Here is a 16,607-nt window from a genome sequence, read left to right on the forward strand (position 1 = left end):
AGCTGAGATAGCACACCAGTCATTTCAGCACCTGGGGAATAACTAACTCCTGCTTAAGTGCTCTAGGACGTGGCATAAAAAATGCAATTTCTAGTGGTAGATTACAAAGTTTATTAGCATAGCCTCCAAGGGTCACTCGAACATGCTGAATCAAGGGCAGCACTAGAACCCCTGAAGTGATCTACATCTTTATTTATTCTTAAGGCATTCCTGTGGCTTAATTTTTCCCTTGATTATATAAAAGCAATAAGAAACTTTGTATTTGCTGGTTTGTATATTTCTTTGCACTTCAAAGTTAAGAAGCATTCACTGATATTTCTTCTGTTCCCCAAAGTCTGAGTTGTATTCAAGGAAAAGCATTAGTAAAACTCAGAGAAAAACATTTAATTTGGTATTAACAAGAACACAGATCCCAGAAATGCTACTGAATAATGCATACTCTAAAAGAAGCTTCTTTATACAGTGCGCTTTAAAGGTGAGATGGCAAAATTTGCACAAAGATTTTAAATTTTTATAGTTGAAGCTTTGGCCTTTGGTTTACACCCACTGATATTTTAAGGGCTCACAAATGTCTCTCGATGCAGCTTGAAACAGGTCCTTTCTATTTGCAGTGCAGCTGTGCTTTATTCCAGGCCATCCACTGATGATGCAGGAGGTCTTCACAGAACAAAAAGGTTGTTTTCTCCTTCAGAGCCACTGAAAACTTTTTCAAGGTCTTCAGCTGGTCTAAGGCTATAGTGATAAGCACAGATCAGTATGTATGGGGCAAAAGTACTTTGATGCTTTAGAGCAACCTTTCTTATTTGCAACGTTGGCACATTCCCCTTGAAACAGAGACCAGAAGCTACTGAGTCCATTGATTTCAATGGCAAAAGGTCTACTTATTTACACTATGAAGTATTTACCTTGCACGCATCATTCTAACAATTAGGAAAGGCCTGCTCAGATCTTATAGTGACAGGTGCCAGATAAACACTATGGGGTTCAGAAAGGAGCCTTTCCTTGGCCCCCAGCCCTCACATCTTAGGTGTAGTATGCACTGGGAGACAATCTACTATTTAAAAAGTATTGGTACTGGCAAAGGGTGATACTCCAATTGACAGCCCTATTTGGTTAGAAAAAGTCCTGTGTTCAAGTCAAGCCAGAAAACATGAGCTTATTAGGAATATGTGCCCTGGGTGATTCATCATACCTAAATATTCCACATCTGTTTCAAAATGATTACCTCAGTGGTCACCTGCTATACTTCTGTGTGACTCAAGGAGGATGTGACCGGGTGCAGTGACCCCATGAGGGCTGCAAGATTTATGCACTGGTGGAAGGTTTGGTTTACCATGCTGCTGCACTGTGCCCCTCCTGGGCCCTTTTTTGTTTTGTTTTTTTTTTTCTCTACTGGAATGGACTGCTACTTCATGGAGGACTGTTTGTAAATCTCTGATCCCTTTCTGAGCCAAGATGAGCAAATGAGAAAAAAAAAACCTCCTTTTTTTCCCACTGTTTACATCTTCCTTGATTTAAACCAGCCTCACCAGGCTCATGCACTAGGATTTACCCTGTCTGTGGCAGGGATGATCGTTAAGGCCCCTCCCCATACCATTCTATGATTCCATTTGGTCAAAGAATAATGCAGGCAAGGAATTTTCTTAAGGTGGGGTCACTGTGTCCCAGTGTCGGCTGCTAACCTTCCCCAGTGCTCTGGGTATCTGTTCAGTACTACATATGGGAAGTTTCCAGGAACCACTGTTTGATTTTCTGGGGTGAAGTTGTCTGAAAATTTACATTATCAGCCTCACAGACCAGTACTGTACCTGTTACAATTAGTGGCAAATAATTTCTGTTTCTAGAAAAAATATGTTGGAACTTTTAATAGAAAATTATAAAACGGATTACCTTTTCATAATAAATTTCCTTGTGTGTCTTCCTAGAAGCAAAATCATATTGTTACAATGACAAAAAAGAAATCTACCATTCTATCAAATTAGTCAAATGAGTTCAGAAGCAAAGACACCAAGCTGCAACATTTCTGTGAGCTAAGCAGGAAAGAAAGGATCTCTTTCTAAGCTACATCAGTGTTCACCAGGAGCAATTCCAAGGAACTATAGGACCACATTACTAAGAATAAGAGCCCTCAGTGAGAAACAGAACTTGACAAGCGATGGGTTCTTTGCACAGGTTTCTTCCTGTTGCATCCCCACCTCATCCCCATGGTGACACAGTCCTGGGCTATGGACAGCAGCTCCATAAAATGAACTGAGTGCTGTTACACAGTCCATGGCAGATCTACCAGAGGATTCATCAGAGATACAGAAGGATATCTGCATTAGGCCACCATTGGAAACATTAAAAAATAAAAGTGCTTAAGTGGTACTTACGCTTCCAAAGTAACGATAAGAGTATCAACATTAAAATAATGGATATCCCTATGAGAGATACGGTGAGAATGGTGGAGATGCGAAACTGGAAAAGAGAAGAAAAAAGTTAAGAAGTCTTTGAAAGCATTTCTGCGTCAGAGGTATCCATGCAGAAGTGAGCTCCAGGCTAAGAGCTCTGTAATATCTGCATGAGGCTGAGTTTGCAACACTCTGCTCAGCTTGCCAGAAGAAGACACATCAGGTTGATCATGATAAACAGCATGAACTGCCTGTTAAATATTTAATAAACTCTGAATGCTCTGAAGCATTTAAGCCTAAATGCATCCCATTAAACATGAACTCAGTAAGTCTATAGGAGCTTAGTCACCTTCATCTTTCTCTAAGCTAGAGACAGGGAAATGCAACAACCTCCTGAAGGGGCCTCTTGCCTGCTCTCACCCAGAGGACAGCACCTCATGCAGAGGTGTTGGAGGGATGAGGAATTTTTTGAAGTGCCCGAACCAGATGGGATTGCTGCAGGTTTTAACACAACCCACAGGATCAGCAGAAGGTGAATAGGTGGTTCCTGAGCTTCTGCACAAAAGTCCAGGCTACTGTTTTGCAAAGATCATCTGTATGGCATCAATGCATTGAAAAATCACCAGCCCATCCTGCTGGCCTGGCTTCTTGTTAGTCAAACACTCGTGAAACTTACAGAAAGTTTCATCCCAGCTTTCTCTGTATTGCTGGCTGAACTCAGTGTAGTCCCTGGAAACAGAAGAGAAATAAATTATCAATGGCACAGTCCTCTGAGGGTGGGAGGGCTACTGTGCGAAGTCTGGCCCCAAGTAAGAGAAATGTAGCACCTCAAAACCAGAAGTTTACAATCTCTTTCAGCCACAAACTGTATACAGGCAACCATCAGCAAGTGTCAGCCTTCATCAAGGAAATAAGAGGCTTCCAAGGGACAGCCTATGAAGCAGGATGGAAGAAATTTGTCTCTCGCAAGAGAATTTTTACTTCCATAAGCATGACAAAATATGGCAGAGAGCACAGGTAGTTAGCAAGGCACAAGTTTAACTGGAGGAGCTGCCTCTGCTTTTCTGTGGTCAGAGCTATGTGTGGTTGCTTTAGCTGGAAACCACAGGAAATACCTTAACATTAAGATAACTTACCACAGATCTAAGGTAGCTCTATCAAGATGATGCTTTGGTGTGTCTCCTTTCTTTCTTTCTCTTTTTTTTTAATCTTAGCTTATTAAAAATAATTCAGTTGTTCTGGTTTTCTTAGCCTTGGGCATAGGAATGAACTAAACGAATGCTCAAGAAATCTCGCAGCAAACTTATAGGCTGCTGTCCTCTGATCCTACTGTCTTGATTTTGGCTGGTGAACTTAAAGCCACCGAAACATTAACCTGAACATGGCCTGTGCTCATCATGATCTCATGCTATAAAATACTGAAGCATTTAAGTATTTGAAGCTCTTGATCCCTCATAGGAGGCACCAATGCTGATCAGCATCCCAAAGACAGAAGAGTGTCTTAGCTAAGCAAACTGAAGCAGCAGCTTATCTCAGGACAGGAGAGGTTCTGTGCATTGGGTCATACCCTAATGTATAGAAAGACTCTGATGAGAAGTGCTTCCAAGGGTCTGACAAGGGAACAACCATGGGGCCTCTGTATTAGCAAATGCACTGGGGACCAGATGAGTCACTTGACAGGGCACGTACATGTAGCACACTTATAGTGTCCCAAACCACAGGTGAAGGAAACACTGCATGCATGAGGCTCACAGAATGTCACCCGGCAGCAGGGCTGATCAGGCAGTCACAAGTAACCCCACTAGAACAAATTTGCATGCTTTTTTTCTTTTCCTCCAGTAGATAACTCTCCTATCTCCCCCAGATATCTCAGTTCAGATCAGCTTACCTATGACAGCTGAGCTGCTTTGTTTCCATCTACCAAAGCACGTGTTTGAATGTTATCAAAGACATGGACAGGACACAGGTAGCTCACATGCATGCAATTTTAGCAACAGAAATTTCCATTTGAGTAGAAAGTAGATTCTGGTGAGTAACAAATACAGGATATCTCACTCTGGCACACATGTCCCATAGGTCAAAATTAGATTTTCTGGCAGCGAACCACAACCTGCTTGGTGGAGCAACTATTGGTGCCTCCTCTCCGTACCTGAAGGACCGAGGGTTGACTTCGGTGTTTGAAATGTGGTTGGCTCTGGCAGGGCTGTTGCTGGGGAAATCAGGCAAAGACAGAAGAGAAACTTAAATGAGAGCCTGCTCAGCAGGAACCAAACACCCAGCTAACCCAATCTGTCTGGCAAACGCTTGTGAGAAATTAACTAACAAAAACAGACGAGGTTCTGTCTGGACTTGGCTTATAGCACAGCTTCACCGAACACAAACTGGGCACCATCCACCTTGTTTTCAATTCTCAGGTAGATTCTCAATACCTCTGAAACATTACAGTAAAATGATACCCATGCAAGAACATGTTTTTGTTGTTTTTTGTTGTTGTTGTTGTTTTTAATTAAGATACTGTGTTTAACTATGCTGCAGCATTTGCAGACACGTGGCAGTTTTGTTGTTGGAAATAGCATGACAAGTTTTTGCAGGGGTGGGAGCTTGCATGATTCACATAGCATGGTACATTGCCTGCTCTTACTCATTTAGTGACAGCTCTTTCCAGCCCACGGTTTCCTCCTGAATCCCAGAGGTAAGCCTCTTTCCAAGACTCCCTATTTACAACAACAGAACATGGGCATTACCCAGAATTATATAAAAAAGATGAGAAGCAGAGTAGTGCAAGAAATGCTCACATATGCTCAAGAGATCAGTTAAGCCTCTTTCATGAGCCTCCACGGGCATTCAAGGAATGGTTTCCTAAACTGTTTCTGCTGCAAGTCTCTAGACCTATCAAAAGGAGATCTGCAAAAACCCAAATACTGTGTGAGCAGTGAGCAGTGGCCTCTCCTAACAGCCAGATATGACACCATCCTTGAATTTTAGTTTTCCATTTTTAAAGTCATCACTTCCAGGTGTCTGATGGACACGTTCTGACACCTGAACAACAGTCTGGTTTTTGTTTGTACTTGACTAGCAGCCACGAAGTGCAAACTTCATGAGAGTTTGTTCATTTCTCAGGTCTGTCACGATTTTGTACCCCAGCTCCTTTTCTTTTGAAGGACTGACTGATGGTTGTGGTAATTGCCTGCTGCTTTCCATCATCACCAGGAGCACACAATGGGCATGGGAGAGCTGAGCCTGCAGCCACATCTGGCAGAATCTGTTCAGTGATGACATTCAGGGCGTGTTTGAAACAGAAAGCTCAGTGGATTCACAATAATGACAGGTGAGATATCTGACAATTCAGTTTGGATGGTGACAAAGAGAAGTTTTTACTTCAGACCCAAGACTCAAGTGACTCAAACCCTGCTTCCTTTGGAGGCCTTGAAAACATGCTGTTACCTGTTGTTTCATCCTGATTTCAGACAACTACTCTCTGTACCTCAAACCCTCCTCACTGACACATGCAACAAATAGCTATTGGTACATGTTTGGTACACTCTTAAGAACAGTCAATACTTCTGTTTATGATAACTTCATCATTTCTCTGAACATGCAACATCTGACCTTCCAGCGTTATTGTGCTCACCTACAGTTGGCACATCATCTGTCCAGAGAAAAGAGGCCTCTTCAGTTCCATCTGCAGTCAAAAGTATACTTGGGAATTCAGAAGTCACTGAAACAAAATAAGAGCCACTGCTCATAAAGATCACTGCTTAGGGGGTTATTCATATGGTGTTCAGAATTGCTCTTGCAGTTCTGCATCTGCTAAGAGACAAAACTGAACCACCATTCTCATGTCTGCAGCTAATCTGAGTAAAAGACCTTTTCAGTGGAGCATTTCAACAGGCTTTCCCAAATAAAGAAATGGAGTAGTGCAGGCATCAGTGAGTCTCCCAACCCAGGTGTAAATTTTGCATTTATTTCTATTGTACTTGATGGGGTTTCTATCACCTAATTTTTCCAGCCTGCTAAAACTGCTCTAAAGGAAAAGACAATCCCTTGTTCTCTTGACCATTCTCCATGGTTTGGCATCAGTCACAACATGTGACCTCCATTTCCTTGAACATAATATCTACAGGCATACCCATAAGCATCTCAGAGAAACCTTCCAAGCTACAATTAATTATTTGTCTTTGGAAAGTTGCTATGATGCCTGAGTCATCTTAACATGAAAAACCTCTGTTACACATACAAAAGAAAGCATTTTTGTTGGTTATTTTTGTACCTCTGGGAGGAGAGACCGGCTGTGTTGAGCAGAACACACTTTCACCCTCAGTCCACACATCACTTGTTTGGAAATCGGTTGAAAAATCTGGGGGAGCACTGGTAGTCACCACTTCTTCCAGAAAGTTATCACTTGTTGTCTTATCAAAAGTTGGGGGTGACCAGGTGGTTGTAGGCCCTGCTGAGGGGACAGCAGCCCATGTGGTTGCTAGAAGATCAGGAGTTTCTTGGGCAGCAAAAGTTGTTCCAAAATGGTTGGGGGAAGTGAGAGGTTTTCCCGTGGTTGTCATCACTGGAGGTGCTGTGTAGAAAAATTAACCAAAAGGAAAGGTGGACCTCAGCATTCACAACTCACCTTGAGGAAAGTCAGTTAACCTAATTAATGAAAATGATCCATTTATTGTGATCATTGTGATTGAAAATTGTGATTGAAGGCGAAAGAATTCTTTTGAATAGTTGTCTAATCAGCAGAAAACAAGCCTCAGGTGAGCAATTTCCAGTGCTCTGGGTTTGATTTTTTATTTTATTTTTATTTTTTGCAGGTTTCAAACATTCCCTCTCTGGCCCTTTCACAGAATGGAAGGACTGGAACCTTGAATTGCAAATCTCCTAAATGTGCAGAACATTATTGCTCTCCAATGTCCTCCTAAAAGTAAAGACACTGAGACCCTCAGTCATTCTAGATAAAAAGTTTGATTTTCAGCCACAAGTTTCTCATCAGTTCTTTCAACCAGTCCTTTATTTTTTAAGAACTTTTGCCTTCAGACTAGGAGATAGCCATGCGATTGCAGCATTTTTGCCCCACTCTCCCGATACATTGCTTACAACAGGCATATCTAGAGCTCTGTGTACACCAGCATCAATTGCACTCCAGAACAACCTCCTGTAAAGACAGAAGAATAATTGCTCTTTCTGCAGTAAGGCTGGTGGCTACCATCTTTTCCCTGTGCTTCTCAATGCTTTTCAGCCTCTTCTTGGCTTTGCAATATCTTTATTTTTAACATGCAGCTTGGTCAAATAAGGGAAAAGTAATTTGAAAACCTAAGACAAAATTTCTGTACCTGGGTAAAATTAGTAAAATCAAACCAGTCTTTAGTATTCGATGAATACCAAATGAAAAATTGGATTTAATTCCAATTCCAAGGGTTCTTCTGATGATTCCAACTTCATTTAAATCCACAAATATAGTTGTGAAATGAAAAATTAAACATTTCATTTGAAAGGAAAGATAATTCAAGTAATGATTTTCTCATCAAAGGTGCTCAATGACTTTGATTCAAATGGGCAACTGGTTTCAGCCCTCCAATGAAAACTGCTTACATCGATAAAAACACCTTTTATCAAAACCAAACAGCCAGACAGACACAACTGGGTTTTCACCTCTCCTGCAGTGTTGGGTTTCTCCCCGGTGTATAAAACCCCAGAACTCACCTCTGAGCACCACCAGCTGAATGTTCTGCTTGATGTCATTGAACCAGCCCGGGATCTCCACGCGGCAGCAGTATGTGCCCGCATCTTCTGCCTTCAGCTCCTGAATTGACAGAGACACATCTCCGTAGGAAACGTAGCCCTGCAGGTTGTACCGCTGCGATGTTCTGAACGTCACCCTGTTCCCAGTGGTGTGCAGAAGTTTGTTGTTACACTTGGAGTTTGGGCACGGGCCTCTGCCCCAGCACATGTCAGAGATGTCCTTCTCTCGTGCCACCCGGTAGGAGCAAGGCAGTGTGACAGGTTGTCCCATCATTCCTCGAACAACAGTTTCTGATGCAGTGTTCATTGCTGAGGAAGAACAAAGGAACAGGAATGAGAAATTTTGGCAGCCTCAGCTTCAGGTCTCTGCCTGTGCAACACAAAAGAAGCAGCACAGCCTGCAGAGCTCACTGCTGTGGCCCAAGGGACTTCCTTGCAGCCTATGGCAGCTTATGGCTCAGGGCAGGGTGGGCAACAGCCAGGAGTTCACGGATGTTGGCTCCTTGCCGCTGCTGGAGGGCTCCATTCTTGAGCCCCAGCCAACTGCTGTGGGCTGCTCACAAGGCACATCATCCATAAAACTTTTTGATTCTGCATTGACTTTTAGGAGCCACACACTTGGGTTATGTGACCAAGTGTGTCTAAATGTGTGATGACAGAAGCTGAGGTCTGTTGCGGATGGCCTAAGCACAGATAAAAGCTGCGCAAATGGAATTTGGGAATTCAGCTCCCATCCCATGCCCTCTCTCGAGACATGCATTTTCATTTTGCCTTCATCCTTTTTTTCCCAACACCCATTCCTCCCTCACTTTTTTTCAATTTCTCTCCTCACTACTCTTCCCAAAAATAAAAAGGAAGGAAGAGCAGTTTAGCAGGAATACCCCCAAATATACAAGTACACAAAGTACATATCTCACTCTGGCACACATGTCCCATAGGTCAAAATTAGACTTTCTGGCAGCAAACCACAGCCCACTTGGTAGAGCAACTGTTGGTCCTCCTCCCCGTACCTGAAGGACCGAGGGTTGACTTCGGTGTCTGAAGTATGGTTGGCTCTTGCAGGGTTGTTGCTGGGGAAATCAGGCAAAGGCAGAAGAGAAACTTAAATGAGAGCCTGCTCAGCAGGAACCAAACACCCAGCTAACCCAATCTGTCTGGCAAACACTTGTGAGAAATTAACTAACAAAAACAGACGAGGTTCTGTCTGGACATGGCTAACAGTGCACCTCCACCAAATGAAAATAGGGCACCATCCACCCTTTCTATCACCTTACTTCTTCAGCCTGTTAACATTCCTCTGAAGACAGGCTCAGTCACCTATTCTAATCATTCTCTCTGCTGTGGCACCAGCCACAACATCTGACTTGCACGTCCATTTTGATAAGGGCAGTGAGACACTGGCACAGGTTGCCCTGTGAGAGAGGTGGTGGTGCCCCATCCCTGCAGACAGCCAAGGTCAGGCTGGAGGGGCTCTGAGCACTGATGGAGCTGTGGGTGTCCCTGTTCATTGCAGGGGAGGCAGATCAGATGGTCCTTTAGGATCTCTTCCAACTGTTATGATTCTGTGATTCTAAAACATACTACCTATATGCATATTCAAATGTTTCAGATAAACCTTTCAAGCTACACTTAGTTATCTGTCCCTGAGAATCTTTATGATGCCTGATTTGGGCTAACACACACTATCTCTGTTACACAGACAAGTAAAGAATTGGTGCTGGTTACTTTGGTACCTTCGGGAAGAAGGATTAACTCTGTCGAGTAGGAGATGCCATCACCGTCAGTCCTCACATCAACTGCTTGAAAACTGGCTGAAAAATCTGGGAGAGCACTGGTTGACCCCACTTTTTCTAGAGAAGTGCCACTTGCTGTCTGATCAAATATTGGGGGGAAAAAAGCAGTTGTTACTCTCGGAGACTCAGTGGTTGCAGAAGCTGCTGGGGGGACAGCAGTTGCCAGGAAGACAGCAGTCTGCTCTGTTCCTTGAAGATCAGAGGTTGTTTGGGGTGCAAAAGTTGTTTTTCTGAGACGTTTTGTGGATTTTGAACCATTTTTCTTAGGTTTTTTCTTCACTGAGGTTGCTGTACAGAAAGATTGTAACCAAGAGTTAAGCTGAATCAGAGCATTCTTTGAGGAAAGCCAAATGATAATTCACCAAAAATCATCTACCTACTTAAATACTGTGACTTAAGTAAGGAGAGTTGCTGTTTAAATTTACTGCCTAATTAGCAGAAACCAAGCCTGAGGAAGAGCAAAGCCCAGATTTGTGGGTTTGATTTCTTTCTAGGCTGCAAGAAGTTACTCCTTCACACACACACAGAAACAAAAGAACCAGAATCTTTTATGGCTCAAAAGTCCAGAGAAGACCCCAGAACTCACCTCTGAGCACCACCAGCTGAATGTTCTGCTTGATGTCATTGAACCAGCCTGGGATCTCCACGCGGCAGCAGTATGTACCCGCATCTTCTGCCTTCAGCTCCTGAATTGTCAGAGACACATCTCCGTAGGAAACGTAGCCCTGCAGGTTGTACCGCTGCGATGTTCTGAACGTCACCCTGTTCCCAGTGGTGTGCAGAAGTTTGTTGTTACACTTGGAGTTTGGGCACGGGCCTCTGCCCCAGCACATGTCAGAGATGTCCTTCTCTCGTGCCACCCGGTAGGAGCAAGGCAGTGTGACAGGTTGTCCCATCATTCCTCGAACAACGGTTTCTGATGCGGTGTGCACTGTTAAGGAAGAAAGAACTGAGAGTAAACGTGTGCATGGTGACAAAAGCTCAAGACTATTGCTGATGACCCAAACACAAATAGCATGTGTGCAAATGCAATTTGGGACTCAGGCTCCCATCCCACTGCCTGTTCTCAGAGATTCTTTGAAAGTTGTTCAGAAACCTGGTTTGAAACTCAACTGGTGTTCTCAGTTCACTATCACCTCCTTTGAACAAAAAGTTCTGTCACGGCTGCCTTTCCGTGACAGACTCAATAGTAGGGGCCAAATTACCTACTCTTGCATGAAATTAGGTCCTAATTAAGTTGGCAGAGTGGTGCGATCTGCCTATGGGAATCTGTTGTTATTAAGCTCTCTCAGTCCCTGAGCAAACCCCACCAACTCTCAGTTACCTGCAGACCTGTGTTCACAGCAGCTTTAACAGCTATTGTTAAACCAGTGTTAAAAACAACAGATGCAGATTTTAATTGTGTTTTTGCTCCTGATGACCAGCTCTTCTTTGGCTTTACAGCCAGTACCCACCTTAGCATCTGGTTTGAACCTTTGTTATTATTCCCTCTTAACTTTCCATGTAATTTCCAGATTGCCCTGCAAGGTATTTCTTTCTCATGAGAGACACTACACTAAAATAAAAGTTTACATATGGTGATAAATCTCCTATGGTTTACGTTCATTCTGTCTTCGTTGCTCCTCCTGCCTTGCTGACTTTTCCCCATGTTATCATTTACATACAGTAGAGAAAGAACTGAGGGACGTGGGGAGCATCCAGATCTGGTCCTCTGCTGCAGCAAGAGGATCACCCCACAGATCTGATAACTTATGGTCTGTTTCCTTACCCCAAAGAGGACTTAGAGAAGTGCTGCTGTTATCACCAGCTCTGACACTGGTTTGCCAAACATTTCTATTCTGCCAGCTGTTTAAATGTCTTTTCTTTTTGGCGTGACTCCCAGATAGCAAACAGAGATGCTGCCAATTGTGTCCATGTCTCTCGTTTTTTCTTTAATGGACTATTCCCCAGGTGAGGCTTTAGTCTGTGGCAGGCTGCCCCATGACTTGTTATTCGGATGACATTTCAGCTTCATTATCGCTTATCCCATTGGCAGGATAAGTTGACTGGTTCAGGTTTCCACTGCTCCAAATGCTAAAAGAGTAGGAGCAGACAAAAACAACATGCAGTATGGCATGAAGGGCAGAAGTTTCAGCAGTGAAACAAATGAAGGAAAAAAAGAAGGGAAAAAAAAAGAGAGAATTTCTGACTACAGCATAAAGCTTTGTAAAATGGCTGCTTGTTTTACTGCTTGGAAACAAGTAAGTTCATTTGTCTTGTTACAGCAGAGCAGAGAAAACAGACTCTTTTGGTGACAAGAGAACAAAATAATTCATCTGATAGGCCTTGAAAGTAGAGAACCATGAGGTAAGCCACTGGAGCAGTTTAACATATATTTTCAAATCAACCCCAACAATGATGTATGTAAAACCAAGACCAGCTTGAACTATTCCTGCAGGTGACATCACTGCAGTTTGAGGATGAACGGACATATCTTCTACTCTTGTTTCATCCCAGTCTTGTACAATGCATAAGTAGCTTCATTAAGCAACTCTTCAACAAATGAAATTCTGCCTGCTCTTCTCTTTTTAATAAGCTCGAGTCTCTGCTTATTTAAAAAAAAAAAAGAAAAGAAAGAAAGAAAGAAATGAAGAAGAGGGAAGACACAAGGCACCAGAATGTCTGCAGGGCAGTTTCCCACAAGTACTGGTGCTAGGAAGTTATATTTTTTTGCAGTTTCAAGTCCTCTTTTAATTTATGTGACACTAATGTTCTTAACATCTGCCTGCACTGCAGGTTAGCAGGGAAAGCTTCAATACCACAACCATCTTTCTTCAACACAATGAACCTCTTAGCAAGGACCATGTAATTTCTTTCTCAGCTGCAGACTCTTTCACAGACACATTTTCCAGAAGAAATAGCAAACAGGATTGAATTTAAATACTTTTGAAATTAAGAAAGAATTTCCTGACACGGTTTCATCCTGACACCCTAGGTTGTTTCTGTCCATGGCAATGACCTGCCCAGCCAACCAGTCTTGACCCAAGGCACTCTGAGCATCAGCTGTGCCTGAAGCCCACTGAAGTCTGTGAGCTTTGTCACTCTGAATCTTTAATCCAAGTGAGAGAGAAATGCACTCCAGATATTTATTACATATTCCAATACAGGAAGGTATTCATAATTGTTTAAATCATATGCATATACACATATTTATGTACAGATTCTCTTGGAACAACCCTCAGTGATAGATTAAGCAGTGTAATTGCTGTTGTAATGGTTTTATCTTATGTAGACTGGCCATTGGATGGACAAAAACACGCAAGACAGCTGGCTGAAAAAATAAGTTTTTTCCTTGATCTGTTTCAGGGATAGCTTCTCCTTTTTTTTTTTTTTTTTTTTTTTTTTGCATAAGACAATTGATATCTTCTCCATATCAATCTTATTTTTTATTTCTCCTTAAAACTTTTGCAGTAATGAGGCTTCAAAGAAAACATCCTGTACACCAGAAAGAAATATTTAATCTTGAGCCTGAAAGTACAGGCCTTTCTCAGTGCAGAGCTGGGTTGAAGAGAAGGCAGTAACAAAAAGTCATTCTCATCCTGCAGTAGCTCTGCATAAAAAAAGTTTTTGAAAACAAGAGCAAATGGATACCAGTCCCTCCAATTTATGCTGAGGATAAACGTATGGCAAGGAAAGAGACCTCCTATTTCTTCTGCTGAGTCTGACAGAAGAGCAAAAATATTATGGAATTCCCAGGCTACATCACTGCGCCACTTGCACAGCAGACACCTCAGTGCATTCCACCACCTACCAAAATCTTTCCACTACTTTTTAAAGTGAATTAAGGACAGTGCAATTGCTGTCATTATTATCTTGGATATTTCATCCTAGTAGAGGTTAGTCGGTTTAATATTTAATCATCTAAGGCAGCATTTCCTGAAATGTTGGAGTGATTTACAAGCACAACTCTCACTAGGAGCTCGTGCCTCACTGGAAGTGGGTGAAGACATGCTTCATGTGCCAATTCATTCAGCTTCATTCACTGAGATTCATTTAATTCATTCAGCAATTTGGAAATTGCATCACTGATGCCTAAATGTGCATGCAGAAATTACAGCTATTTCTTTGAGAATCCAGATTTTAGATGGGCAAACTCTCAACATTTGCATTTAGAAGGAGAGTAATCTCCAGCCGTGCTTTTCTTCATGGTTGGACTAGATGATCTTAGTGCTCTTTTCCAACCTTAGTGATTCTATGATTCCTGTGACAATGTTCAAAGCAGCAGACAGTCCTCAGCGTTTAGGAAAATATTGTCTTTATCATGTATATAAGTTCATTATGCAATCAATATTTCAACTCCCTGGCTTGGGCTGTGTCTGCCTTGGGTTGTGGAGGAGATGCAGACAGAGAAACAAAGCTGGCAATACATGTTTAGCAGCAGTAAATAAATTAGATAATTTGGGGGACAGAGCAAACTAACAAAGCATATAGATAGAAGAAACTAGATACGTTTTTAAAATTAAAATAACATCTTGAGTTGTTAACTAACTCTGTAAGTTAACTCTACAATTTAAAAATATTTTTTGAAGTTCTGTATACAGTTACATCCTTTTTCCCTGTGATGCACACTTATATGGGTAAAACAAGTGCTGCCATTAAAATTTTTGTTCTCTGAGCAATCCCCCAGTCAAGCAGGCGAAGACTCACCTATAAAGGTCTGCATCACAATCCAGCGAAACAGCACAAAATGGGACATTTTGGCTGACGGCGACCCAAGGTCAGTGAGCGGAAGGAGAGAAAACCAGACCTTATAGCTACCATTAAAGATGCTGAGTGAGCCCAACTGAAGTTTCGTTTCTCCATTTCCAGATTTTACATACCGCAATTGCTTCTGTTTTCCGGATAGGTCCCTCTCCCTTTCCAAGACACAGAGCGTGGTATTACCATCACAGTTCAAAATTGTTGTGGGTTTTTCTTTTTTTTCCTTTCTGTGAATTCTTAAGATTGATTACTGTTACGTGGTACTGAGCAGCAAGAAAAAGCTCTGTGCTCTTACAGTCTTAAGCATTTGGCTTAATCTTCACCTGTGCTAAAGATTTCCTAATCCCTTCTTTGCTCTTGATTCTGCTTTCTGCTTCACGACCCCTCTGTGTCTTTTTTCTGCTTCATATTTTCCTCATCCTTACTTGTTAGGTGATGATCTGCATCAACTACCAGCCCAGTGTTTTCCTTAGACTTCCTCTTGCCATTGACATACTTTAAAAAGCCTTTTTTATTGACTGACACCACACTGATCACTGTCAGCTGAAGCTATGCTTTGACTTTTCTTGTTTCCTCATTGCAAACGCAAATTGTAGATAGACAAAATTCTGTGCAAGTAAATGTAATGCAGTGCAAATGGAGAAAACAATTCTAAGCTCAAATAATAAAATGATGGGCTTTGAACAGACTCTACCCCTCAATATGGGATTTAGGCCTCATCAGGCACAGTACCATGAAAATATTACCTCTAGGCTTGGTAACACTTGGGGGGTTGGGGGGAAGGGGGAAGGCATATTTTAGCAATTATTATTAAATTCCATATTCTCTATTAATAAGCTATCTATTCATTGAAAAGAGAACAAATCAGAAGACATCATTACACCTCTACACAAGTTCTACTTTGTATCCCATCATTAGTTCTAGTTCCCTCTACTTAAAAAAAAGCATATATTAGAACCAAGAACAGTTTGAGGAAGGCCAAAAAGAATGGTGAAAAAAAAAAAAGGAAGAGCTTCCACAGTTGGAATAAGTGAATGGTCCATATCAAGTCAGCCTGGAAGAGATACAGGTCTACAAAATCTTGAGTGGCACAGGAAGGTTGGAAAGAGATGAACTTTTCGATACCATCCCCACTCCCAACATAGCACGAGAGAATGATTCCTATGTTTGCAGACCTGTTGACATCCTCATCCTTCACAACACCATGTTATTCATGGCAAGAAGTAAATCCCCAGTAGACTAGATTGCAGCTAAGCCAGAATGCCTTTCTTCTTTCACCAGCAGATAGCCATCCAATGCTGCAATAGACAGTTCAGTGGCAGATTCAAGGAGCACGAATCTCAAAGAACTCTTCTGAGTTTATTCTGAAGGGATGCTTCAGTGTAGCATAACAGCAATCAGTAGGAATAGACACAACAATAGTATCCTATTGTCAATACCATAAGGCACTTTAGCCAGCAATCAGTAAAATACCTGACTGGCAGTGTTCTACCAGGTACAACTCATACAATGCCAAGTACGAGCAGCTCCAGCTGTTCTGTGAAGATCTGATGAAGCCTAACGTGTTCAATATCCCAGATACTTTTCCTCTACAGCAGGTCCTAGCTCCTCCTTCCTCTCCTATCACCATCACACAGTGATCATGAGCCAATGCTCAGCTAATGCCAATGCAAGGAGCAGCTGAATCCCACCTGGGACACTAATTTGGGTCTTTATCCAGCTACTAATTTCAATGAAGTTTCTCAAATCAGGATTAGCCAGCCTGTTCTAAACAACTAGGGAAGGAAGAGAGAAGCATGGCATCATTCAGCTTTGCTTCCTTACCAAGACTGGGCATTGAAAAAGGCCATCCAGAATCCATCAGATTCAAGTATGCTGGGAAGAACCAGAAAAACATGCCTTGCTTTCTGTATCTATACTGCTATCTAGTGGCTTCTTGCAGGCA

The 16,607-nt window shown here is 42.2% G+C and overlaps 1 protein-coding gene across 1 annotated transcript; it reads right to left on the reverse strand.

Moving 5' to 3' along the window:
- Positions 1–94: 94 nt before the first annotated feature.
- LOC122185712 (T-cell immunoglobulin and mucin domain-containing protein 4-like) lies at positions 95–14,708 on the reverse strand. Its single transcript, XM_042881756.1, has 12 exons — positions 14,609–14,708; positions 10,509–10,853; positions 9,863–10,210; positions 9,140–9,199; positions 8,091–8,438; positions 6,661–6,960; positions 6,022–6,108; positions 4,540–4,599; positions 3,067–3,119; positions 2,373–2,457; positions 1,891–1,921; positions 95–732 (listed from the first exon to the last, which is right to left on the reverse strand). Exons 1-12 carry the CDS (start codon positions 14,655–14,657, stop codon positions 660–662), a joined length of 1,839 nt encoding a protein of 612 aa, XP_042737690.1. The 5' UTR covers positions 14,658–14,708; the 3' UTR covers positions 95–659.
- Positions 14,709–16,607: the final 1,899 nt, after the last annotated feature.

Source organism: Lagopus leucura, unplaced genomic scaffold (genome assembly GCF_019238085.1).
Source record: "Lagopus leucura isolate 7727_CA_CO unplaced genomic scaffold, USGS_WTPT01 Super-Scaffold_100030, whole genome shotgun sequence".
NCBI classification, from domain to species: domain Eukaryota; kingdom Metazoa; phylum Chordata; class Aves; order Galliformes; family Phasianidae; genus Lagopus; species Lagopus leucura.